The sequence below is a fragment of the Prunus mume genome, linkage group LG2, assembly GCF_029339155.1.
Source record: "Prunus mume cultivar Tortuosa linkage group LG2, ASM2933915v1, whole genome shotgun sequence".
NCBI lineage: Eukaryota > Viridiplantae > Streptophyta > Magnoliopsida > Rosales > Rosaceae > Prunus > Prunus mume.
The window spans coordinates 43,167,793-43,193,604 of NC_142699.1; the positions used below are offsets into that span (position 1 = coordinate 43,167,793).

The window sequence follows — 25,812 nt, forward strand, 5'->3', positions numbered from 1 at the left end:
CATAAAAATTTGTATTTGCAAGGGAAGAATAGGACAAAATCATAAAATTCAAATTATTTAGTGTGCCAAGTGATGTCAAACAAAATCGACTGATTGGAATGTAATGATTTGAATTTTGACTAAAAAAAGTATATTAGTTTTTCTTTTATAGGAATTACGATAAATTAGTTAACTAGATACACATTATCCGAAATGAATCTGGATTCTCTGTTTGGATTTTCTCTGTCATGATTTGCTTGACTTCATATGTCATCTCATTAAAATTTAATTCAAGGGTCTTTAAGTTGACACATCATCTTTGGAACAAAATCCAATTTTCTCATAATTAAAAAAGAAAAAAAGAACCATAATTGAAAAGTAGGAGTAATTATGGTAGAGATAATCCAAGCAGAGGATCCGAACCCATTTTAGATACAGGTAAGATTTTGTATATTTATAATGACTAGATACAATGAATAATTTGAATACAAATTTATAAATAAACTCCTAGACATGTGCACTATTTAAACATAGAAACACACTTCATTCTCAACTTCTCCAATACAATTTGAAACCTATGTGTATGTTCCTTTCTCAATACACGGAAGTATTTGGTATTGTTAATAATCAGTAAAAAAAATTCAATTGTATAATTTTAACTATATTCCTAAATTTGAAATCATTCCTCGAAATAGATTCAATATTACAATGTATCTAATCATTCAATTATGTTCTATTTGGTAGTTAGTTTTTCTAACCAATTTAAGGTGGTTGTTAAAACACAAACAAACTTTACTTTCTCTTTGTTTTTTTTTAGAGAACAAAAACAAACTTTTTAAAAACTCTTTATCCAAAGTGAATCTAGGGTCCATTTGGATAAAATGATTTAAACCAAGAGCTCATTGGTGTATGACAATAAAGTTAAATATAAACTATATCGACAAAATGCATTTGAACATAAAAAAATAACTATAACACGACTACACTAAAAATGAGTGAGTAGCCATAACTTCTAAGTTCCGGGTAATTTAAATTCGAAATTTGAACTCTGAAGTTCAATCAAAGACCTAAATTTGGGATTAAAGCTCGAATATCAAGTGCATTGCAAGAATGAAACTGGCATTCTTAAAGAATTGCTAAACCCTTCTCGTTTGGATAGTATGTGATATGGATTGATGCTTCATATAAATCATACCCTAAAGTGGTAGAAATTGAATTGGCTTTACTTACCAAGCGTCAAGTTCACATACCTTTCAACTTTTCACTCGTTAGTACACGTAGCACTTGCTGCTTTGACTTCAATCAAGATTCAAATCAAAACTCAAAAGTTCCAATTTTTATTTTTCTTTTTCACATGATGATGCCAAACAAAGCTTACTTTAAAAGTACAACAAATTCAAGCGAAAGAAACATCTAACCCGAAAAACACACCAAAAAAATAAACACACACAAAAAAAAAAAAAAAAAAAAAAAGAGCAGTGAACAACCTAACAATCCCAGTTCGTCACCGACGTTGACTTTCCATTTTTCCACCCAAATCTGAAACCTCATTGGTCTGTCACTGTTTGCATGCTCCAATCGGTGACAGGCCAGCGCACAAAGACCGTGTTGTGTAAACTCAAAGCAAAAAAAAAAAAAAAAAAAAATAATAATAATAATAATTAAACAAAAATATTTCCAGACGAGAGAGAGTTAAAGAAGCTCTTTCGTTAAACATGCCCACAAAATTTATCTCTCTGCATATTCCTCGCATCTTTGGGAACTCGAATTCTCATCAAAGCAGAAAAACGAGGATTTAGAATTCGAATCCTCGCATTCTCGGCTTCTTAAATTCCCAAGTTTTCCTTCTCTGTTTCCGTGTTTGTGCTTCAATCAATCAGTTTTGGAGAGAGAGAGAGAGAGAGAGGTGGAATTGATTGAGCTCCGGTGAGTGTGGATCTGGCAGGCGAAGCCAATTGAAGCCTCAGATCAATGCTTTGTTCGGAGGCAATTTAGGTCCCGTCGTATCTATAATTCGGTTAGTTAAACCTCATTTTTTGTATATATATTTTTCAGCTCAAATTTTGAATTGACAAGATCTGAGCCCTGTCTGCGTTTGTATTATCTTTAGTTGAATTTGATTCCTTTTAGGGTTTTTACGAGGATCTTAGCTGGTTTTTGAAGTTTTTATATGATTTTGGTTGTTCTAAAGGCAAGATCTGCTTCAGTTATACTGATTTTCGACTGGTAGATGAGTTTGCTGAGGTATTTGATCGAATTGAGCTCCCATTTCCCTTCTATTTGGTTGCTAAGAAAGTGGCATAGGAAAAAGAAAAGAAATTGGGAATATATAAAGATGGTTTAATAATATGGTCTTCTTGGGGATTCGAAGGCGAATCTATTTTGAGAGTTTAATCTTGTCACGTATAATTCGTTCTCAATGATTGTGTTTAGATTAGGCATACTAATAAGTCACCAAGAATGTTAATTAGTTTTTAAGAGGGCATGTAATTATTGGATGTAGTTATAAATTGTGGATTATTTTATTATTTTATTTCTGTAGATTTTGATTGTTCTGTCGAGTGTGACGGCGGGACAAATTGATGAAGAACGGGATGATAGAATGCAGTGTATGCCATTCAAAGTTGGTTTCCCCGAATACTAAAGCTTTCTCGAGGGCATATGACCGCCACAAGAGCAGGTTATCGTCCAAGCAACGTGTTCTCAATGTCCTCTTGGTCGTTGGTGATTGTATGCTAGTCGGTTTACAGGTTTGCTTTCATATATGGACTTTTTCCTTATCTTTCATCAAATTTTTTATTACAAAACAAAGTATTCAAATTCCAGTAGTGAAGTTTATTATATTTGAAATCGGGAATTTTTAAACATGTATTTGATAATTCAGTTTTCCAATATTTTCTGCATGATTTAACAAGGTTGAGCATGTTTTCTCAACTACCAAGGTCGCTACCAATGTCATTATTGTTGTTATTACTGTTGTTACTTCCATTATCTTTACCATTCCTGCCCTTAGAAACTCCTGTAACTTTTGTTGAATTTGATCTGATTTAACTTATCAATTTCATTTCTTTGTTGTGGGCTATGAAGATAGTTTAAATATCAAACATGTTAGAAAGCATATAAAGATTGGAATCAAGTTGATTGATCATATTGTAGAAGCAATAGCACTAACAACTGTTTCAAAAAGTCCTTTTGAATATTTCTTTTTACTTTGTGCGATCTTGATAAGGATTTATGAAGTAAGCTGCAAGTCGATGCTATAAATTTTTTGTGCAGTTCTTCATCCCAATTTTTTTTTCACCTGACATGGCTATTTTTTTACTTTCTCTACCAGCCTATTCTGGTTTATATGTCCAAGGTCGATGGAAAATTCGAATTTAGCCCAATTAGTGTAAACTTTTTGACAGAGGCTGCAAAGGTTCTATTTGCTGTTGTCATGCTACTGTTGCAGGTATTGTCAACATCTTTTTCCTCTCCCTTACTCAAATATGCATGAAAATATTTATGCCTTTTGATTTCCACTTTTATTAAAAACAAATATGAGGTGTTTTATTAGTAAAATCTAATTCTCCAAGAGAAAGAAGATTTCAGATTAAGTTACAGTTATTCCCCAGTGCTGTTAAGTTCCAGCATCTTCTCTGGGTTTTGGTTCAAACTGGATTAAGGTCCAATATGAAGTTTACTCAAAATTTTAAACTGTGCTGTCAAAGGCATCAACTCCTGTATGGTGTGCTTAGGTTCTGAGATGAGGCTAGAAAATACCTTAATGCCATGTGAGGTGCAGTTACTTGGTTTAGCGCCCTTTTTATGCATGGTTGAGAACTTAGGAGCTCCCTCGTATTGAAGATAGTGAAATTAATTATGCCAAAATGACAAACTTGCATACACGTTTTTTTTTTTTTTTGGTAAGTTTAAAATTTAAGGGTAGAATTGTATATGAAAAGAGACATCTGGTGTGGAGGGAAAGAGATGAATGATAGTTGGTAATAATGCTCGCTTTCTAGATTATACTATGGGTATTTTGTGAAGTACTTATGATTCTTTTATTTGTAATGGGCTTAATTTGTTTTTGTTCTTATTGACGTTTTCTTTAATTCTGCAGGCTAGGAATCAGAAAGTTGGGGAGAAGCCTCTTCTCTCAATTTCAACATTCGTGCAGGTTGCCTTTCCACTGACATTACAGTTGTTGCTTTTTCTAAGCTCTTGTTTTCATAACGTTTATGTCTGTTCATGATATTGTAACAAATGGAAGTTGGTCCCTCCTTTAGTTTGTTCTGCGTGGTTGCTTATTAGGAAGCATTATGTGATCCTTTAGTCTTTTTTTTCCTTTTCATTTCCTTTTCAGTATCTTGTTTTGCTCATAAGCTTGCTGACACTTTAGAGTTTATATATTTAGAAGGGAAACACGGTCGTTTGTGATCCAATAAGATTATTCTTCTCTTTTCGCAGGCGGCTAGGAACAATGTGCTTCTTGCTGTTCCAGCATTTCTTTATGCTATTAATAACTATTTAAAGTTCACCATGCAGGTAAAGTAATTTTGTAGATCCTCTTAGCATTCATCTCTGTGTTCGGTTGGCATATATGATTAAATTTGAACTTTTCAAATTATAGTATGATTGATGGGACTCATGCTATTCCTATAGAGAAGTTGTGATATGACCAAGGTTTTTAGCTCTAAGGATTCTCCCTCATGTAGTTTTTGAGCCCTTCTGAAAGGATGTATTGAATCTCACAGGTCTACTTATAAAAAGGGGCTTTTGCGGTGTTAAGGTCTAAGTAATATTCTAAAAAGGGACGCACAAAACAAAATTCTTGGATAGAGATATGCGTCCATGCACTACACCACACTTTGTGTGCGACATGATATATTCATACTGCAACTGCTTAGTTGCCTAGGAGGGAGTGCCAGCTACCAGATTATTTATACCTTGTAATTCTTTTGAATAGTATGAGCTACCAGAATTTGCTATTGCTTAGGCTTTATGGGAATTTTTACATGTAATGCTACTAGGTCATCCAAAGTTTATCCTGATATTCATCGGACGTTTCCTATTCATCGATTTTGGAGAGCTTTATCAATTGATTACTGTTCATAACATAACCTTATTTATTTTGCAGCTATATTTCAATCCTGCAACCGTGAAGATGCTCAGCAATTTGAAGGTACTATTAGTTTCATAATATTTATTATCGGTATCTTAGTGATGTTAACGATCATTTCATGACTTGCTTAGCCTTGCTTTTGCCCGGGAATGCCTACTATCTTAAACCTCTTAACAACAATATTCTCACTTATTTTAAATAAACATAAACATAACCTAATAGCCTGGATACCCTAAGGGATTGTGATACAGTTGAAGACTGTCACCAATTCCTCTATGTGTTAGGCGCATCAATATTATCTGGACTTACTACTCAATAAATTAGAGCATACTTCAAATCAACAAATAGGCTTCAATTTATTACTTATGTACATATATCTTCAATGCATGAAGATGGAATGCGCACATTGTTTTCAAACCTTATTTTGAAACAAAGAGAAACCAAGAGATATTAACAACTTGGTAGGACTTAATTTCTCACTTCATACTTAACTTATAAGAGCCATAGCAAGGAAGAGTCCCTGAACCATACGAAGTCCAAAGGGCAGACCAGAAACTTACTTGATCCCAAGGTCGCATATCCATACCTACTCCTGAGTAATCCAAAAAAATCTTTCTATTCTGCTCAACCCAAAAAACTGCCAATACCCTGCAATTCCGAAGACTTCTACCTTTCATGTTCAGTGGTTTCTTATATGTTTATATACACAAGCCGTTTTGGAATTTATCTATAGGGATCCCTCTTAATAGGTTCTCTGTCTCTCCCTCTCCCTGTATATATATATATATATATGATATGGTTAACTGCGAGAATTTGTGATATATGCAAAAAATATATGTACTACAAAAAACAAATACATATATTGCAAAGTTGTGGCTAGCTGAAATGAGATTTATGATTTTAGTACAATAGCTTATTTTCTGTGGCAATGTGTTGGTCTTTCATGTAAAATATTTAGGGTATGTGAGTGTATCGCTTTCGTAACAAACCTGTTTGAGTAACCCTTCTTTGGTCCTTCCACGCCTATGGTTCCCTCTTCATTTTGAGCTGGTTGAATACATCTGGCGAGGAAGATATTTTTCCCAGTGCTCAGTGGTAGGACTCTTTCTGAAACAGGTCCTCTTGGGGGGAAGCTTCTGCATTATGCATTTACTTCCTACAATCAGTCTCATAAAAGATGCATTATTCCAGCCTCTTGAAACTATTGTTTTCATGCCTTCTCTCTTCAATTTTACTAGAGCAATTAAAAAATGTTTCATGGACAACCAACCCAGTGTTAGTGGCATGAGATGTCTGACATGGTGACCTCAATGAAAAAAATACCCTGCACACTGGTGTTGGTTCCACAGGAGTTGCTTGCCATGCATATTTATTGGGCTTGAAAAGATATGCTAAGATAGTTTTTGTTTCACTTAGTTTCACCTGTAGAAATTCTGCTGTTCGTTTTAACAAATTTGATATATTCTTGTCTTAAATTAATCAGTTGTTAAATTTCTGGAGTTTGATGGACATGCAGGTGTTGGTGATTGCTGTTTTATTGAAAATGATAATGAAACGCGATTTTCAATAATTCAGGTTAGTATCCTAGTTTCTTAGTCTTTTGAGCCAGAAAAAGAAGGAACTTTTACTACTTGTACGTGTATGTTCTTTTCTGGTTCCTACTAGGTGGGGGAGGGGGGAGTAGTCACTTGTAGAACTTTGGATGAACTTATTTGAACATAATCCTTTTGATGCTATGCTTTGTTATATGGTATCAAACTGATATTACTTTGATACAGTGGGAAGCCCTTGCTTTGTTGCTCATCGGGATTAGCGTAAATCAGTTGCGATCTTTACCAGAGGGTTCCACTGCTTTAGGTCTTCCAGTTTCAACAGGCGCATATGTATACACATTGATCTTTGTAAGTGATTTATGATATTTTGTTGTTTTTACTAGTGAATGTCATGCTGTTTAACATGCGCCTTTAGGTTAATAACTATATCATCATGTTGACTTATCTTAGATTCATTTTATAGGTAACAGTTCCATCCTTGGCCTCTGTTTACAATGAGTATGCTCTGAAGAGCCAATATGACACTAGTATATACCTCCAGGTGAGATATAGGATTTTATAATTTTCTCATGAAAGTAACTGGTGTTATTATTATAGAATGTTGAGGAATTGGTTTTCTAAAGGTAGCAAATGGCCATTTGCTTATGTACTTGCAGTCAGTGATCTAGTACCAATTTGGATCTTGATTACTGTTTTATGATTTTATTTTGGGTGGAGCTATCTATTCTGTTTCTCTTAAATTTACTGATTGGTTTATGGATATGGTTGGGCTTGGGCTGGAATTTGCAAATGATGAGCATGCCATATAATCTCTTGGTAGCTTAGGTTATACCAAGAAAGTTGGAATATTGGCAAAATTTCTAAGGAAAATAAGGCCTTTTGCCTCAAAGTTCCGGTATTTCACTGTTGTTGAAGCTTGTTGACAAGCTGGCAACGTATCGCTGAGATGTCGGCGATAAGGTGGAAGGACATACCCTTTTCCACTTGTTTTGGTTTCTATGCATGTCCTCATCTAAGATCAATTGCCTCAGTGTGAACCTAGAGCTTCATAAACATATCTTAGCAGCTTTTATCTCAATTTTCTCATTGTTTATACTTTGTTAAATTCATGTTTGGACAGCTATTGAAAACTGAGAAATATAAGTCATCAATTTATCTTCTTCATTTGAAGTTATCTTTTGGCTGTGCAGAACTTATTTTTATATGGATATGGTGCTATATTCAACTTTCTAGGAATATTGGTAATGGCCATTGTTAAAGGTATGAACTACACTTTGTTTATTTGTTCTTGCAGAGAAATCAGTTTATTTATTTATTTTGATGAATAAAAAAGTCTGAAAGAAAGTCCCATGTACAGAAGTAGTACGCAACAATTTGAGAGCATAAAGCAAGTATAAAATCGAAAAGCAATGAAAGGGACTTTCATAGCTCAGAATGCCACCTATAAACATAATCCTTCAGCTATTTAAGATGGTCCACTGGCTTTGGTAGCTGTTTGTTTTAATTTTCTATTTAACCACAAGTTCTAAAGTAAAAACTGAAGGGTCTATTCACGAAATCTCTTTATTAGATGCTTTCAAAAATCTGCTGTGTCATCCTGAGATCAAAGCAGTAACTGATCTTGGCACCTGGAAGAAACAATTAACCCGAAACAGAGAAGACAACTCCTCACCTTTTCCAATCTAAAGGGTTTTTCTTAGAAAAAGATGAACTTCGCTTTTGTATGCTTCCTTACACTTATATCATCCATTTACATGCCCTTACTCTCTGAATAAAATTATGCACCAAGTCTTCTTAACAAATGCCACCACTTTGGGGGTTTTTATTCTCCAAATTTCCTTCCAAGGGGACAGTATGCATTTAAACCCTAGTTAGAGAACGTTAAGATAATTTGTAGACTCCAGTTCACTATACTTCCCATTCCTCACAAAGAATAAAAAATGCTATCACTGTTACCTCCAGCTACTGAGAACTAACTGAAAGCAATATTCAATGGTCAGATTCAAATTTATTGACTCTAGTAGCACTTGTACTTATTCAAGGAAGTCATATTGTTAGTTATATTTTTCCGATCCATATAGTTTTGGAATATAATTATTGTTTAATATAGTTGAATGGTGTAAGAGGGCCATTTCACGAATAAACTTCTTCATTGCGCTTTTGCACTGGTATTTTATGATGGAAACTTGGGAAATTTATTGTTGTAAATGGGTGTTTCGAGTCTAACCTCATGTTGTATGAATGTTCCAGGCCCAAGTAGCTTTGATATCCTTCACGGTCATTCAAGAGCTACAATGTTTCTGATAGCTAACAATGCAGCACAAGGAATTCTGTCCTCTTTTTTCTTCAAATATGCAGGTTAGTTCTCTGCAATAGCATCTTCAGGTGTAGGTGTCATGCCAATTTGTGTATGGACACATTTGCTGTAATAAAGGGATTGCTGCCGGGAATGAGAGCAAGATTCTTTTATTCAGCTTCTGCTTTCATTAACCATCACTTTTTTGTTAAATTTCATTTTTCTCGTCACTCTTCATTGAAGATGTTATTCAATATTTTCAGATACGATTCTAAAGAAGTACTCGTCCACAGTGGCCACTATCTTCACAGGCATAGCATCTGCTTTGCTGTTTGGTCATAAATTGACTATGAACTTTGTTTTAGGAATTTCTATTGTCTTCATCTCGATGCACCAGGTAACCTAATAAATGAACTCTCTTTTTTTCATTAGTTAATAAAGAGAATGAGAGAGTTTCAACACAAGAAAATGTGTAATTAAAAAGAGCTTTCTTTCTTTTTCTTCTTGTTCTTCTGATTACTTTGTGGGGTGACCTTTGTTTGTATCCATTTTCTATTTAGTTCTTTTCTCCCATTTCGAAAGTGAAAGAAGAGGAACAAAATGGGAAGCTAGAAATGATAGATGTCGATGATAAACACAGGTATCTGCTCTTTCTTTTTGCTCATTTCGGTCATATAGGATAGTGGTGTGGCATGGCAGCATTAGTTGGGAGTTAAACCTCCTTGTTCAGATGCGTACCCACTTGCTTGTACATGTTACTGTGTTCCTGTTGTGTGCTTGACAGAAACACCTAGTCAAGCACTAAACCATTGATATTGTTAGGCCTAACAAGAATAGGTCACCAAGGAATTAACGTTTTGAAGAACTTTTTTACTTTTGATACTTCGCCATTTTTATAGTATGTACTTATGATACTTGGTCATTTCTACAGTAATAATGTAATATTTGAGGCACACCTAGAGTTCTGATTCCTGCTTTGAACAATTGATTCTCTAGAAGGAAATTTGATATTTGAAATTTGGTGCCACTCTTTCATGTCTACCCCCGTTTTTTTTTTTGGGTGCGAAGGAGGGCTAAAGCCCAAACATGTCGACCCCTTCATCACCACTTATACCTCACAATAAATAGATCAAGAAAAAAGAAAAGGAAACATGGAGCCTCCAGTACGAGTTTTGGGGTTTGGGGTGGTTGGGTCAGAGGCTAGTTGTTATTATGAAGGAGAAATTCATGGAAAAATAATTTGTTTCTTTTTCTTCATGATGGTAACTAATGTAGATGCTTTTCTTGATTTAGGTCAAAGGATTCCTTTATCAATATGGCAGCAGGGGCAAATGAAGAGGTTTAGATTTGCAAATAACTTTTTTCCTTTTAAATATATATATATATATATTTTAATTTCTCACTCTTTTCTTATAAATGTACCTTTTCCAGGCTAGTCACCGAGTGGGACCCGATGAAAGACAGCCGCTTTTACCCACCTAAAGTTAATTGGAGTATGTTGTTGTTCTTTAACTATTTATTGTTTGCTATATGCATCTACTGCATAATCTATTTAACCATGTTGAGCGAAAAAATTACCAACGCCATGTTGAACAACAATTAAATTGGAGTAGTCTTTCTTACAATTTGCAGCAATTAAAATAGCTGTCACATCCAGTAACCAATTAGTAGGCCTATAGATCTTGGAAAGGCTACACTGTGCAATTTGTGTCTTATGAGACATCCACATTATTTTTGGTCGGTCGGAAAAGAACGTTCCTTTTGGTCATAAAATGTCAACGTGAAATTGGCATAACTGGGTTTTTTTCTGTACATAATCAGGCTTTGTTTTTTGCTTATTGTTGTTGTTGCAGGTTGGTTTATTTTTTCTTTGAAGGAATTCTTTTGGCAGGAATTAAACAATACAAAAGATAAGCAAGGTTCCTCAAACATTCAATAAATTAATTTGAGAAGAAATACTTTTCTACTGTTTTCGGGGATCCCTTTCCTGTGTCACAGGGTTTCCCTAAGTTGTGTAAAGCAATTTATATAAACGAATTCGGAGTATACATGCCTTTGAGTGATCCCAGTTTTTTGGCTGCAGAAGATTTGGAGAGAGAGATAAGCAACATGTCCACAGTGATTTAGTTCCTTCCTTCCTGCACTTTATCTACCAATGTGATTTGTATTAGCGTTCTTTTGTATTCTTTACGTTGGACCACATAGATATTTCACCCCAAATCTCAATTTTTGTATTTTTATTTTATTTTATACAGACTTAGATTTTGTTTTGGTAAGGAACACCTCATTCTCATTGCAATCAAACGTGTTTGAATTTTTTTCTTTTTCTTTTCTAGTGGAATCTGAGACATGTTTTATTGTTTTATTATGAGGAAAAAACTTGGCTCTTTAAAATTGAGGAGTCCCATTTTTGGTTTGTTTAGGTAATTCATCAATTTTTGGTTTGTTATAAGAAATCAAATATTGCGATGGTTGACCCTCATTTTAGGCCACCAACATCTAACTAGGATTGTGAATCTTACGCAGTCGTATAACGTCCACCACAAGGAATGTTAAAATGTCTTTGGATGTGAGTGAGTTCTTGTGGTTTCAAGGGCCATAAGCTCAAACCAGGTGATGTTTCTTGGAGTGAGAATATGGTGATATGGAGATTCCTTGGTTGTGTTTTGGAGATTCCGGTTAGGTCCTTACAGCACATGAACAATGGGGAAGTAATACTCAGAATGTCAGGCAGATGGATGGATTTCGTTTCGGAAGGCTATTTCACATGCTTTCTTACTTTGTTGCACAAGAGCATTTGATGTCGTCTGTTCTCTACCATGACAATATATCAAAACTAAGAGTCCTAGGTAAGAGATACTCTTCCAAATAATGATCTAGCTCTGGTTTAACAAGCTCACCACTTGAGTTGAATTAGAAAGTAATTTTGAATGAATGACAAACTGTTGGATTAGGAATTTCCTCTGGATTATCCAATACACTATTTTATGCATCTTGATCTCTCAGGTGTTTTCTTAAAAGCATTTTGGTATGGCTACCATGTTGAACTACTAGACGTTCACTTCTAACCAGCCAGTGTTTTCAGTTGGTTTAATTGATCCGCATCATCCAAGGATGAGTAGAACCTTTCTATTGCATAAACATTTCTTGGTGAAGTAGGTTCCAACCGTTCATACCAAACTTGGATGGTATTTCCTTCAAGATTTGGAAAAGAAGCTGTCTATGTAGACCAATTGGAGTACCACATTTTCTAGAAACCTCTCTCACATTAGATAGAAACTACTTTTTTTTTTTTTTTTTAGTACAAGCCATAGTCTAAATTTAAAGGGGAGGAGGATTTATCTCAGACACTCAACTAAAATGTCATGGGAGTTTGAACCTAAGACCTCTTATTTGCAAGTCATGATCCTTTTTCACTGATGTTGAGACCCAAAAAATATATGGTTGGACCCGAATAAATAATCAGCCCAAAACGACGATCCATTAGGAAAAAACGTAAAGCAGAGTGCACCGAAACCCACCACATGCAAATTACAATTCACGTGCCACACTAAATAGATAAATTCGCTCAAGGTTGAGATAAAATATACCGGGTTTACAGGCCCATGCAAAAAATAAGCATCGCAGGACGATAAATTCAAACATGCCAAGCAATGTGTCATGCCAAGCACAAAATCATTATCGCACACCCAACCACGCTACAAGTCTAAGTGGGCCCAAGCCACTCAAAAAACCGGGGCTTGCTTGAGTGGGTTGTGGTATGGACGATAATAAATCAACATGAGCCCCATTGATGGGCCAGAAAAATGGAAAGTCTCGGGTTGCTTGGGAGCCTCGAGACTCAAGTCTATTTCTCAGGCCCAAACACGTGGTAAGACAAGAGAAAAAGTAGCTCAAAAGCCCAAGCAAAATAACCTAACCAAAAAATGACCCAACCAAAAAAATAAGCCCAATCAAGAGGCCCAATATTTCACAAAAAGCCCATTTGCTTAGGAAACCACCTTGGCCCTTATAAAATCCCAAAACAGCCCACAAAAGCTTCAGTTCTTTTGAAAAACAGAAAACATGTGAAGGAGGAGGTTGGCAGGACTCAGGCAAGCAAAGCTGCTGGGAGCAAGTTCCAAGCCGAGACGCCTAAAGAACCAAGGAATGCTGGCCTGCACTGTCAAAAGCACCCTTGGACCAGCATATATTTTAAATTCCTTTCCTTCATCAGATTTAGCCAAGGCGGGGGAAGGAAAGAAGAAAAAACAGATAACCAAGAAGGAAACTCCCATGCGCAGCTGGAAAGGGGGACATTGAGTTCCCAAATCTCCTGAATTCAAGCAAATAAACAAAGGCAATTTTTGCCAAGATAGGGAAGTCGGAGAAGAGGAGGAGAAAGGAGGAACAAGCTTAGCCAAAAGAAGTAGAAGCCATTAGGGTTTCTTGAAGAATGGTGATTTCCAGCAGCTATAAATTGAGGCTTACCCTACCCAACAGAGGCAACTCAAAAAAAATTCAGGGAGCAAGCTTTCTCTCTAACTTGCAAAAATCTAACTACCTCGTGCACTATTCACCTTCTTCTCCAATTTGTTTTTCTAGCAGCTGCCAGAAGAACTTTGTCTTTCTTTTTCCTTTTCCCCAGTCAAAATTCCTTACAAAACACCTCATTCCTTACCTTAATACTTTCTTTTCTCATAAACCAAGCATAATCTCTCTCTTAGTGCTAAACTTATGTTGGTTTTGTTCCCATGCCACATGCCACTCATGCTAAGCTAAAAGACTATCTGAAAGCATGCCAAAATCATCTGTAAGTCACCATCATTCTAATCGGTGAAGATAGCCAAAATATCTCCTAAGATCTTACTACTCTTTCGAGGTATTTTGGGACTTAATTTTCGAACCCAGGCAAAGGGGACAGTCTCCTCAGTCCACCCTTTTACAAAGAGCCCAGCCCATTAGCAGCAGGAAGAAAAAGTCCCCCACATAAATTGGAGACTCTGCTGGGGATTAAACCATTATCTTCATCAATGCCTCCAAGAAAGAAGACCAGAAGCAACAACATGACTTCCCAGGATGGGCCAAGCCATGCTGACTCAGAGTCAAGGCAACATGCCTCTTCTAGAGAAGAAGAACGTGCAAGTGAGGGAACTTTTACCCTCACAGACCTTGTTGTAGCCATTCATGCTATGGGTGAGACCCAGAGGGAGATGGCTGAGATGATAAAAGAACTCAAAAATTCGGCTCCAAAGCCAAGTGAAGTGAATGAGAAACACCCACAAGAAGAATCTGCTGCTACCGGAAAGGAGTCTGAGCAAAGAGGACCATCTTTTGTCACTCAGGAGGACGTTGTTGCCATGTTGGAAAAGGAGCTGAGTCGAAGTCAGGAAGATTGGAAGTATCTTCCTCAGCCGCCGTACCCATCAAGCTTACTCCAGCAGCCATATCCTAAAGGTTATGAAGCACCAACCTTTGTCCTCTTTGACGGGAGGAAGGGGAGCCCAAAGAGCATGTCAATCGCTTCATTGATGCCTTGGGACCATATGCTGGTGATCATAATCTTCGACTTAGAGAATTTTCAAAGAGTCTCACCGATCGTGCTTACACGTGGTATATGACGTTGGCACCAGGCTCTATTCACTCTTGGGAAAGCTTGGCAAGCAGGTTTTGTAAGAAGTATTTCCAGCATGAAGAACGAGTCACCACCACTCAACTCAACAACACTCGCCAAAAGCATGGTGAGGATCCTGTGGACTTTGTGTGTAGGTTCCTGGACCTAGCATTGGATTGCTACGATGAGAAAGATGAGGAGGCGCTTGTTGAAATCTGCATCAGCAATATTGTGGCGGATTATAGAGTGTATTTGGAGAATATTGACATTAGTCAATTTTCTCGGCTGCTGGAAACTGTGAGGAAGACAAGCATGTCCGTCAAGCCAACAGGACAAAGGACTTGGAGGAATGAGAAGAAGGAAGCGCATCAGACATTGGCAATAGATGACAAGCCATCCAATGACTATAATTCACGCAAACAAAAGGATAGGGAGACGTATCCACCCTTACCATGCAAAGATGAAGAATTTCATGTTATCATTGACACAATGATTGCTGATGGCGTAATCAAGCCTGTCAGACCCTACAAAATTCCTACCCGAGAGGAAAAGAATGATCCTAGGTGCTGCCGTTATCACCAATTTATGGGGCATCCAACTACTGCCTGTCAAAGTCTCAGGAGGATTTTACACGCCAAAATACATGAGGGAGTCCTTGAACTTCCCTCTAAGGAACAAACAATTGATGAAGACCGCTTGCCAAAACGAAGGGGAAAGAAGGTAGCTGCTGTTATTACATGCTCCGATGATTTGCTCGATGATGATGAATTGTGCCACCCTTGGAGGAATGACCCGAAACCGCTGGAAGCTATATGGGAACCTTGCGGAAACATGGAGAAAGCATATTGGTGTAAATATTCGAGGCCTTCGAGTTACAACACACCATTGCCGCTCGCTGATGGATGGGGTAACAACTCAGACAGTGAAGTCTTTATTTTGGACATGCGGAAGAATGCTACTCGGGGCTTTATCGAGACAAAGAAGAAGCATTCTGTGACATTTCATAATCTCACGGAAGCTTAAACAAGCGTGATGGAACGTTATTTAAGCATGAAACAGGGGCCCACAGCTTCTCAGGTCCTTCAAAGAAACCCGAAGTTCAAATTACTCTTTGACCAACTTGGCTTCGGGCCTCAAGCAAGAGAAGCAGCTTTTGCAGCTCTGATGAATATCTCTGCGGAGTCTAACTCTCACTGCTTTACAGCTCAACCACAAGGGTCATTTTTGGGAAATGACAATGCTATTGTCTTCACGGACGAAGACATGGAAGTTCCATACCCGGACCACAGGAGGCCGCTTTATTTGGAGGGACAAATCAATGATGTGTTCATAAGGAGAGCTTTGGTAGACACGGGTTCCTCTGTCAACATATTAACTCTGTTTGTGCTTACGGCAGCTGGTATCCCATTGTCCAAAATTGTCCAATCACAAACAAACATCAGCGGTTTCGAGAATAAAAGTAAGGTCACAGTCGGGCATCTGCAAGTAAATTTGAAGGTTGGGCCAATTCGGTCACTTACTAAGTTCTATGTCGTGGATGTGGATGTAGCTTACCATGCTTTGCTTGGGAAGCCATGGCTCAACAAGCATAAACTTGTGGTCTCTACCTATCATCAATGCGTAAAAGGAAGAATTGGGCTGAGGCCACTACGCATACTTGGGAATCAAGCACCGTTCAACAAGGATGAAGCTCACTACTCCGAGGCAAAATTCTACACTGAATGCACAGGTGCTGGAAGCAACCCATCTAAGAATTTCGGGACCTACCTTCCTTCGTGGACTGAAATTCGTGATTTAAGCAATGAGGAGCTCATCACCATTGTCGATCGAGAGAGAAAAAGGCATTCGGAAGTCAACAATCATGCATATGATCATCCCCAATGCTCAAAGGTGATGTTGCCCGATGGACGTACCGTGTACCGCTTATGACGGGGTTGGGGGCTTGACCGTGTCCTACGGGAAAGCCCCGAGTATGGAGGGAAAGTAATGCAAACAAATAGCTGTGGGAGTTCCAATAACAAGGCACTCATGCCTTGTGTTTTCCAAAAACCGATGACAGCACCAAGACACATGCAATATAGATCGTGATGAGCAATGAAACAATTGATTTGGGTGAGGATCCCTCTGCCCCAAGGCCCATCTCCATCAGCGTTCATTTAACAAGTAAAGAGAAGGAGGCCATGGTATGTTTGCTAAAAGAATTCCGAGATGTGTTCGCTTGGAGCTATGAGGAAATGCCTGGCTTAAACCCAAGCTTAGTAAGTCATACTTTGAATATTGAGCTTGATACAAAACCTATTGTGCAGCCGAGAAGGAATTTTCATCCTGAAGTTGAGAAGCAAATCAAGGTGGAAATTGAAAAGTTGTTAGCTGCCGGATTCATTAAGCCAATCAAGCATCCTACGTGGCTAGCAAATATTGTCCCTGTGAAAAAGAAAACCGGTGTGATCAGAATATGCACGGATTACCGGGACCTCAACCGAGCTTGCCCAAAGGACGAGTTCCTGCTGCCCAACATGGATATCTGAATTGATTCGACCTCGGGTCAAGGCTTGTTGTCATTCATGGATGAGTTTAGTGGTTCCAATCAGATCAAGATGTCACCCAAAGATGCTGAGAAGACAGCCTTTCGAACATCATATGGGAATTTTTATTATACGGTCATGTCATTCGGCCTCAAAAATGCTGGCGCCATATACCAAAGAGCCATGACAGCGATGTTTCACGACATGATGGGAAAAGAAGTCAAAGACTATGTGGATGACCTTGTGGTGAAGTCCAAACCCAAAGAAGGCCATCAAGAAGTTTTGAGGAGGGTGCTAGAAAGGTGCCGCCTGTACGGACTGAAGATGAATCCAAAGAAGTGCGCGTTTGGAGTTTCATCCGGCAAATTCTTGGGGTTTCAAGTACACCAGCGTGGCATAGATGTGGATCCTGAAAAAACTAGAGCCATCAACTCCCTTGCGCCCCCTAGAAACCCAAAAGAATTGAAAAGTTTTATGGGAAGACTATCGTATATCCGACGCTTCATCCCAGGTCTTGCTGCCACCATGAGTGCTTTTACTCCATTGCTCAAGAAAGGCACGCCGTATAAATGGAGTGAGAAGTGCCAAGAAGCTTACAAGAAAGTGCAACAAATAATCACCAAGCTGCCCACTATGAGAGCACCTATTCCGGGGCTTCCTCTCAAGCTTTGTTTGGCTGCAACAAACACAGTGGTGGGGGCTTTGCTTGCTCAAGATGATCATGACGGGGAAGAAAGTCCCATTTATTACGTAAGTAGGCAACTAAGGGGAGCTGAAGTGAGATATCCGAAGACTGAACTATTGTGCCTTGCTCTTGTCTATGCTGCACAGCGCTTGCGACATTACTTCCTTGCTCACAAGCTACATCTCATAGTGAAGTCTGATCCCATAAGAGGTACATGAGGTTACTTGCAATTTAGAGCCAATAATTTTCTTGTATTGGCGCCTGCAGCGTAAGGGTTATTACTAGCCAGAAATGAGAAAACAAGCAGCTGAAATGCAAGCCAATTGTCCCAAGTGTGCAAAGATACCCTTCACCGAGGAATCATTCACCATCTCGTTTGCAGAGGATTGGAGGGCTCCATACTTGGCATCCTTCATCAACGGAGTCTTGCCAACCAATCCCAAGCATGCACGCAAGCTCAAAAGGACAATGAAAAGATACTTCATAGATGGGTCAACTCTTTACCGTAAGGGGTTTAATGGTGAGCCATTAAAATGCTTGGGAAAGTCTGAAGCACAACAAGTCATGCAAGAGATTCGTACTGGAGAATGTGGTGAGCACCAAGGAATGAAGAGGCTTTACCGGCAGCTGTTGAGTGTTGGGTATTATTGGCCTACAATGAAGAATGATGCATACAACTTTGTGAGAAGGTGTCACACATGCCAAGTTCATGCCAACTTAAGTCACAAGCCTCCCACGCTGCTGCAGGACATGCGCACTCCTTGGCCATTTCATACTTGGGGGCTTGACTTGATCGGAACTATCCATCCACCATCTGACGGCTACATATGGATCCTCACAGCCACTGAATATTTCACAAAGTGGGTTGAGGCGGTTCCTCTACGGAAGACCACGGGGGCTGCCGTTGCCAATTTCATCCGTGAATATATCGTATGTAGATTTGGGATCCCGTATAAGATTGTCACCGACAATGGCACCCCGTTTGTTAATAAGCAAGTAAGCTCGACGCTTAGTGGTTATGGCATCAAGCATCGTCGCTCCACGCCCTATTACCCACAAGGAAATGGTCAAGCGGAAGCCACGAACAAGACTTTATTAAGAATCCTAAGCAAAATGGTTTATGAGTATGAAGGAGGTTGGAGTGTTCACCTGCCGGATGTTTTATGGGCCTACCACACCTCTTCAAGAAATGCCACAGGTTTCTCGCCCTATTCGCTTGTGTATGGGTCCGATGCCATTTCACCAGTAAAGATTACGTCCCCACTGCGAATAGCATGTTAACGACCTCAAATGGGATACAAAGTCATGCTTGGAATGGCGCCTGCTGAACCTTGAAGCTTTGGATGAAAAAAGAGCGGAAGCCGAAAAGAGGACAGCGTTGTACCACAGAACCGTAGCTCAAGCCTATAACAGGATAGTCAAGCCTCGTGCCTTCAAGCAGGGAGACCTCATGCTAAAAGTCGTGGAGATTGTGAGAAGACAAGTGTCGGGACCTTCCAAGTTTGCGCCACAATGGGAAGGACCGTTTGCAGTCAAAGAAGTTTACAGCAGCGGCTATTATCGCTTGGTCTCTGTCAAAGAAGGCACGCTGACGGATCCCATCAACGGGAAATGGCTCAAGTTCTACTACTGCTAAGATAACTTTATGCCCCGTACTTTTATATTTTCCTTCTGCCAAAAGAAAAAAAACAAATTCCTTCTGTCTTATTTTCATGTTTTAAAGACACTTTTGTATGACGCACCATTATGGTAGCAAGCGCTTCGCAATGAGAATGAAGGAATGTTTTGAAAAAAAAAATTGTGTCTCTAAAAGTTTTACTGTTATTTACACTTTGTCAAAAAAAAAAACTTTCATATAATAAATAAATAAATAAAAACAACAAAACATGCCACTTAGTAGTGAGACAAGTGGGCAAAGTCACTCAGATGGGGTCCCAAAGCATCGCGCTTAAGCGAAAAAAAATAGCATAAAGTGTGTTTGCAAAGAAACATGCAATTTTGAGGTCTTTGGAGCGACATGATCGCACAGCACCTGGAAGCTTTATAGAGCCCGAGTAGAAATCATGCACATATTAGCTTGACCCTTTGGGAAAGGTGGGAAGCTGTTTTGTCAAGCTTAGAATCTAGATAAACCATGCAAAAGAAACTTTCGAAATTCTGCTTCTCTCAAAAAAAATTTCGGCAACATATACCTTGTTTTCAACGATATCCAACCTGTCGGAAAATTTCAAGCAGTCCACAAAGGCAAGTCTTGCCAACAAAAGCAGTACATATATATATATATATATATATATGTGGGAAACATGCAACATGCCTCAAGCATTCAGAAATTCATACAAACTTCAATAGTTTAATATCACGTTACAAAGGCATAATGACGTAGTCGTTAGAGTAAAAAAAAAAAAACACTACGAACGAAGCAAAATAAACTACACGTGCTGAAAGTTCATGCGTCCTTAGGTCACAAAGAAAGCGGGTCATGTGCTAAGATAACTGGTTACCAAGCCAAGGATGGACAGTCTGCAAAAAAAGAGGATGTGTGTCAAAACTAGCTGATGCTGGAAGACGTAACATGATATAAAAAAATGATGAATGAGCTGAGTACCTTAAGGCTATGGAGAATGTCCGAAAAAAATGAAGGAAGCCCTAGGAGATAATCTGGCCGCTGCCTCCGTCACGCACTCAGCGTTGTCAACAGAAATACCCTTAGCAAGAAGAAGGGCATGCATCTCCCGGTGCTGGTTCTCCAATTCCCGCTGTTTAATATTCAAGGCATCTGCAGCAGCCTTTACTTCATCAGAATCATGCGATAATTGCATACTATGAATGGCCCGTGCTCCAAAGACGGCACGTGCTAAGTTCTTCACAAGTTTGAGAAGAAATTCCACGCGAAAGCCCAGAATCATGGCCTCACATATTGCATCTCGCCAACAGAGTAGTTTGTGGTCCATAATATCAAGGAGTTGCATGGTGTCCATCCCGTGAAGTACTAGGCCAAGGGCTCGGAAGGCAGTGCACCTTGAGAAAGAGGAGGTGACATCTGTAGCTTCCATTAAATCTCCGTATTTGTCTATAAACCTTCTCAAGGCCTCAACCGTCTCTGGATACACAAGGGCACCTTGAAATGTCACATAACCATCAAATCTGTAGCAAAGCGGGAGAAGCTCATCAATGGATCTAAGAATGGTGATACCGCCGTCAAAAAAAGCTTTGAATGCCGTGTAGGAGTTTTCCCAATCTTGCCAAGACATGCCTTTCTCGGATAAATGCCCTCTAGAGGAACCTTCGATAAAAGCATCACCATTCCTATGACTGTTGTCAATAATCTCAGCAAAGGGTGTCTTCTGGAAGTAGCGGAGGCGCCGGCAGCCATGTCAGTGTACCGGGATAGGAGGAGTAGAAGGATGAACTGCTGGAAGTGGCGGAGGCGCTGGCAGCTATGTCGTATGCTCGGGATTGGAGAAGTAGGGAAGAAGCTGCAGGCAGCGGAGAGGTGCCGGCAGCTATGTCGGTATGCTCGAGGATTGGAGAAGTAGGGAGGAGGCTGCTGGAAGGCTGCGGAGAGGTCTTGCAGCTATGTCGGTGTGCTCGGGATTGGAGAAATAGGAGGAGGAACTCTGGAAGTGGGGAGAGGTGTTAGCAGCCATGTCGAGTGTCGAGTTAGGAGTAGAATGAGGCTGCCTTTGGAAGGCTCGGGACAACATCGACCTTGATGGCGGAAAAGGAAAACCACCTCGATGAGGCACCTATTGTGTCCTCAATGGTGGGCACGACCTGCTGGAGAAAAACAAAGTATGAGCTATAGGACACAACGGGCAGTATGCAATATCAATATGCCAAGTAAAACAAGCAAGAGCATCGTCTGATACCAATTCAATGCAAAACACGCTGCCCAAGGTCACTAGCCAAAGCGGGAGGTGTATATGAGGCATCGGACTCCTCTAGGTTAGTATCGAAGTCTGGATACGTGTCTTCGTTATGACTATAGTATTGATTTTCATCAAGGTCCTCATCCATACCACTTGTATTATGAGCGCTCTCTTGCTTATGGGTGCTAATCTCAGCCTCCGCAGTGCCACCTTCATCTCTACCATCATCATTATTATCATCAACCGTTACCACTACTTTGGGTCCCGCATCTTCGCCTTTGTTCTTGCGGGTATTGGCAAACCGTGTTTCGAGAATATGCATGCTTCGACGCTTCGGGATCATGGGAACTTCCTTACCTTTGCCTTTGTTTTGAGGAGTACTTGTAAAATAAAATAAAAGGAATACTTATATATATATATATATATATAAAGAGGGGAAAACAAAAGAGAGCAAACAAATGGCAAGACTTACTACGAGGAGACAAAGCCTTTGGTGCTGCTTGCTATTCTTTGCGAAGCTACAGTGCTGTGATAAAGGCTCGGCAAGGCAACTTTTCTTGAGCTAGGAGGACCTCTTGCTGCAACCTTGGGGATGAATTTTTTTGGTCATTTTGCAGCTTGCCTTTTCTCGACGCTGCAGCTTTCCTCTCGCTTATGTTTCCTATGTGTAGCACTTTTCCCGGTGCTATGAGAACCCGATTTCTCTAACTTCCGCTTTAGCTTCAAGAAATCACCAACAATCTCTCCGCTTTTGGAAGTAAAAGGCAAATTCCGTTTCTCACTCAAGGAAATTGCTTTCTCTTCCGACACCAAGCGGGCATGATGGACTATGGTGGGAAGTAATCGATCGCAATGGGCAGCATGGAATCGGCTAAGTGCAGCAAAGCAACGATTCCAGTAGCTTTGGTAGGTTTTGAGAGACCGCCCGATACGTCCTCTGTTGGCCAAAGCGAGGGCAAAGGGTCTGCCATCTCCCGGTACATGGTCCTCAGTCCAAAAGATTCTGTGCGGTGAAGAGGGCTCTCCGTGGATGGGGTGAGAGGCACACCTTGATTAAATCCAAACTGCCGTCGACCCGGTAAGGTGAATAATGCATGAAAATTTCAAGGTGGTTGTCGCTCGGTGTAGGCAAAGGAGGACACGCAGCGCTTAGCAACGCTTCCCTTCGTAATTGAAGGCCTTGTACTGTCATTACTTGGGCCCCAACTAGATCATCGGAGTCAGCATAGAAGGGCATACATTTAAATCCCTCCGGTAGAACACAGTAGGGGCGGAAGATAAATCTTTCAACATCATCTAGCAGCTCCAAGAAATTCTGACCCTTCCTTTGCATCCGGCGTGACCATCTGCAAATCAAAGGGAGACTCTCCGGAACGTATGAGCCCTTATCAGAACCAACAAGTGACTTAGCCTTCAAATAGGGAAGCGGTGATACTTCTATCCCTTGAAGGCACTCCCATAAAAAGACCTGCAGGAAACTAGAATTCAGAAAAGTCTCCACAACCATAGTTCCGCCGCCCCTTTCTCAAGCATCTGAACTTGATCAATCAAACAGTATAGGTGTCCCAGGAACATGGGGACCAGAGGGAGTGTGCTGCCATGCGTTATTGCCAAAGCCAAAGGAAATACCCTCTCGTGCAAACAGTCTTGAGAAAAATCACAAAAAATGAATCTTTCAAGCTACAATGATATAAACGCTGCAAGGCGACACGACTCATTCCTATTAACATCTCCGAAGAATTGTACCCAGTTGCTAAACCACAGGGAAGTGCTAGGAGAAGTCGGAGCACCTTTCCGTAAAATCTCAAGCTTTAACTTATCTTCCGGGGTCAACGCAATGTGGAAGGGGTCTTGACTGCCGCAAAGTGGGAGCCAAAAATGTTGGCTACGTCCTCAAGCGTGGGAGCAAACTCTCCCCAGGAGCAGATGAAGGTGTGTGTCTCGGTACTCCATCGTCTAACCACGTGCCGGAGCATCTTGGCTTCAACATGAATGTCACAAGCTTTAGAAATAAAAATAGCATCCAGCACCCCTGCCTGCTCAGAATGTCACAAGTGGAAGGGTCCCTTAGTTCGCGATCAACCCACTCGGACCAACCTTTGCTGATGCCACACGGATATTGGAAGAATAAAGGGACTGCTGGAAATAGACCCCTCTCTATGCAGCATCTTGATATCGACGCGGCCTAAGAAGGGCTTTCCCGAGGCTGGGCGTAGATGTATCTATTCGGGGTCAAAACCCTCATTATTGATCATCTTGGGAAGGATCGAGTGGAATTTACGGAACCATGGACCATTACCATCGCTCCTGGGGGTCTTGTTACCATCACCGATCAGTTCGGACGGGCATGGCGCACGAAGCCCTCAGAGAAACCATTCCCTTATCCGTCGCGAAATCAATCTGTTGTGTTATCATCCCCGGTGGAATCTCGAATCGTTAAAAAGCTATGCCGGCGAATCAATAAAAGGCTTGCGCGCTTCTTTGCAGTGCTGTTCTCTACTGCATCTTATCTAGGACCGATGCAAACATGCAATTTAAAATTCAAGCTCATGACAAGTAAAAGTCTCACTCCGTGATCAACAAGCAGGATAAGCAAGTCCCTTCTCAAAATGAAAAAAATAAATAAATATTCAACCATGCAATACAAAATATGCACTCTGTCGGTTATTGTTCTCCACAGGCAACACATGTAGAAATCCATAATTGATCAGGCATGCGTTCTCAAAGAATGAAAGCCTAGGCCAAGCACCAGTCTATACTTACTCTAAAAATACCCAAAGTTGGTAGAATTATTTACCAAAAGGTTAAGACAGAAGTACCAAAAATCCAAATTAGAAGATTAAGAAATTCGAAGGTTCCAGCAGAAGCGTCAAGGGTTTCCAGCACCTACCCTCACCTATGCCTGAGACGTATATACCTGCACAGAAATAAATAAAAGAGAAAGCACATCATGCCAAAATTAGCCTTTTTACACACAAAAGAGGAAGCCCGTGCAAAATAAAAATGAAGAAAAGGGGAGAAACCCAAGCCAACAAGAAAAATTATTACCTTTCCAGCAGCTCGAGCAAAATCAAGGAAGAAAGAAACTCAGACAATGGCATGGGCCCTTCCTTGCTAGTACCTACTCCGTGAGCACTCTTGTTGCAGCGGTAACAAGATGGGTAAAAAGGGGGTTTAGTATTTGGCTGCCAAAACAAAAAGCAACACCCATGGGTATGAGAAACCCAACAAATTCTTCAATGAATATAAGGGAAAACTAGAAAAAATGGGTACCTTGCTAAATCTTCCAAGGGATGGCCTTGAATGCACCAAGAAGAGGAGAAAATCGGGGATTTGAAGGCAAAATCCGCACAAAAGAAAACCCTTCCAGCATCAGCGAATGGATTTTCTTTGGACGAAGGAGGGACGACGAGGTTGAGTCGGACTGAGGGCTTTCTTCCCAGCGGCTGGAGATGGGTGATTTCTACCCGATTGCACTTTCTCACTTGGTCTGACTTCGTGGAAGGGCAAAAGAGAACACAGGAAAGATAGTTGGAGAGAAGTTTTGGAGTGCTGGAGCGTAAAAAAGAAAGGAAAAGGAAGAAGTTTGTGTCTGGTGTGTAAAAAAGAGAAGAAAATTCTAGGAGGTTTGTGTCTGCAGTGCGAGAAAAGAGAAACAAAGGAGGAAAAATAATAAAAAGAGGAAGGCAGTTGGCATTGGGAAACTGCAAATAACAGCTGGGACCAATCATGGCACGCCGTCATTTTGCACGCGGGAAGAGGAAGAGTCCTCCACAAATACAAATTTGATTTTTTGGGTTGGGTTTAATTATTCGGCCCATTCCAGCACCTGCTCATGGCCCTTATAATTAAGGGGGCTAATGTTGAGACCCAAAAAATACATGGTTGGACCCAAATAAATTATCAGCCCAAAACGACGATCCATTGGGAAAAAACGTAAAGCAGAGTGCACCGAAACCCACCACATACAAATTACAATTCACGTGCCACACTAAATAGATAAATTTGCTCAAGGTTGAGACAAAACATACCGGGTTTACAGGCCCATGCAAAAAATAAGCATCGCAAGACGATAAATTAAAACATGCCAAGCAATGTGCCATGCCAAGCACGAAATCATTATCGCACACCCAACCACGCTACAAGCCTAAGTGGGCCCAAACCACTCAAAAAACCGGGGCTTGCTTGAGTGGGTTGTGGTATGGACG

At 40.0% G+C, this 25,812-nt stretch overlaps 2 protein-coding genes across 2 annotated transcripts; one reads left to right on the forward strand and one right to left on the reverse strand.

The window, feature by feature from the left end:
• The first annotated feature begins 1,666 nt into the window (after nt 1-1,666).
• LOC103322469 (Nucleotide-sugar transporter family protein) lies at nt 1,667-11,254 on the forward strand. The gene is made up of 16 exons (XM_089045339.1): nt 1,667-1,996; nt 2,522-2,729; nt 3,314-3,430; nt 4,082-4,138; nt 4,429-4,506; nt 5,099-5,143; nt 6,600-6,649; nt 6,852-6,984; nt 7,100-7,177; nt 7,827-7,896; nt 8,887-8,994; nt 9,196-9,329; nt 9,493-9,572; nt 10,226-10,271; nt 10,364-10,425; nt 10,786-11,254. The coding sequence occupies exons 2-15, from the start codon at nt 2,562-2,564 to the stop codon at nt 10,412-10,414; spliced, it is 1,215 nt and encodes a 404-aa protein (XP_088901465.1). The 5' UTR covers nt 1,667-1,996; nt 2,522-2,561; the 3' UTR covers nt 10,415-10,425; nt 10,786-11,254.
• Nucleotides 11,255-20,347: 9,093 nt separating this feature from the next.
• On the reverse strand, nt 20,348-21,926 carry LOC148920451 (uncharacterized). Its single transcript, XM_089044633.1, has 4 exons — nt 21,623-21,926; nt 21,213-21,352; nt 20,929-21,079; nt 20,348-20,658 (listed from the first exon to the last, which is right to left on the reverse strand). The coding sequence occupies exons 1-4, from the start codon at nt 21,924-21,926 to the stop codon at nt 20,348-20,350; spliced, it is 906 nt and encodes a 301-aa protein (XP_088900759.1).
• Between the last annotated feature and the right edge of the window lie 3,886 nt (nt 21,927-25,812).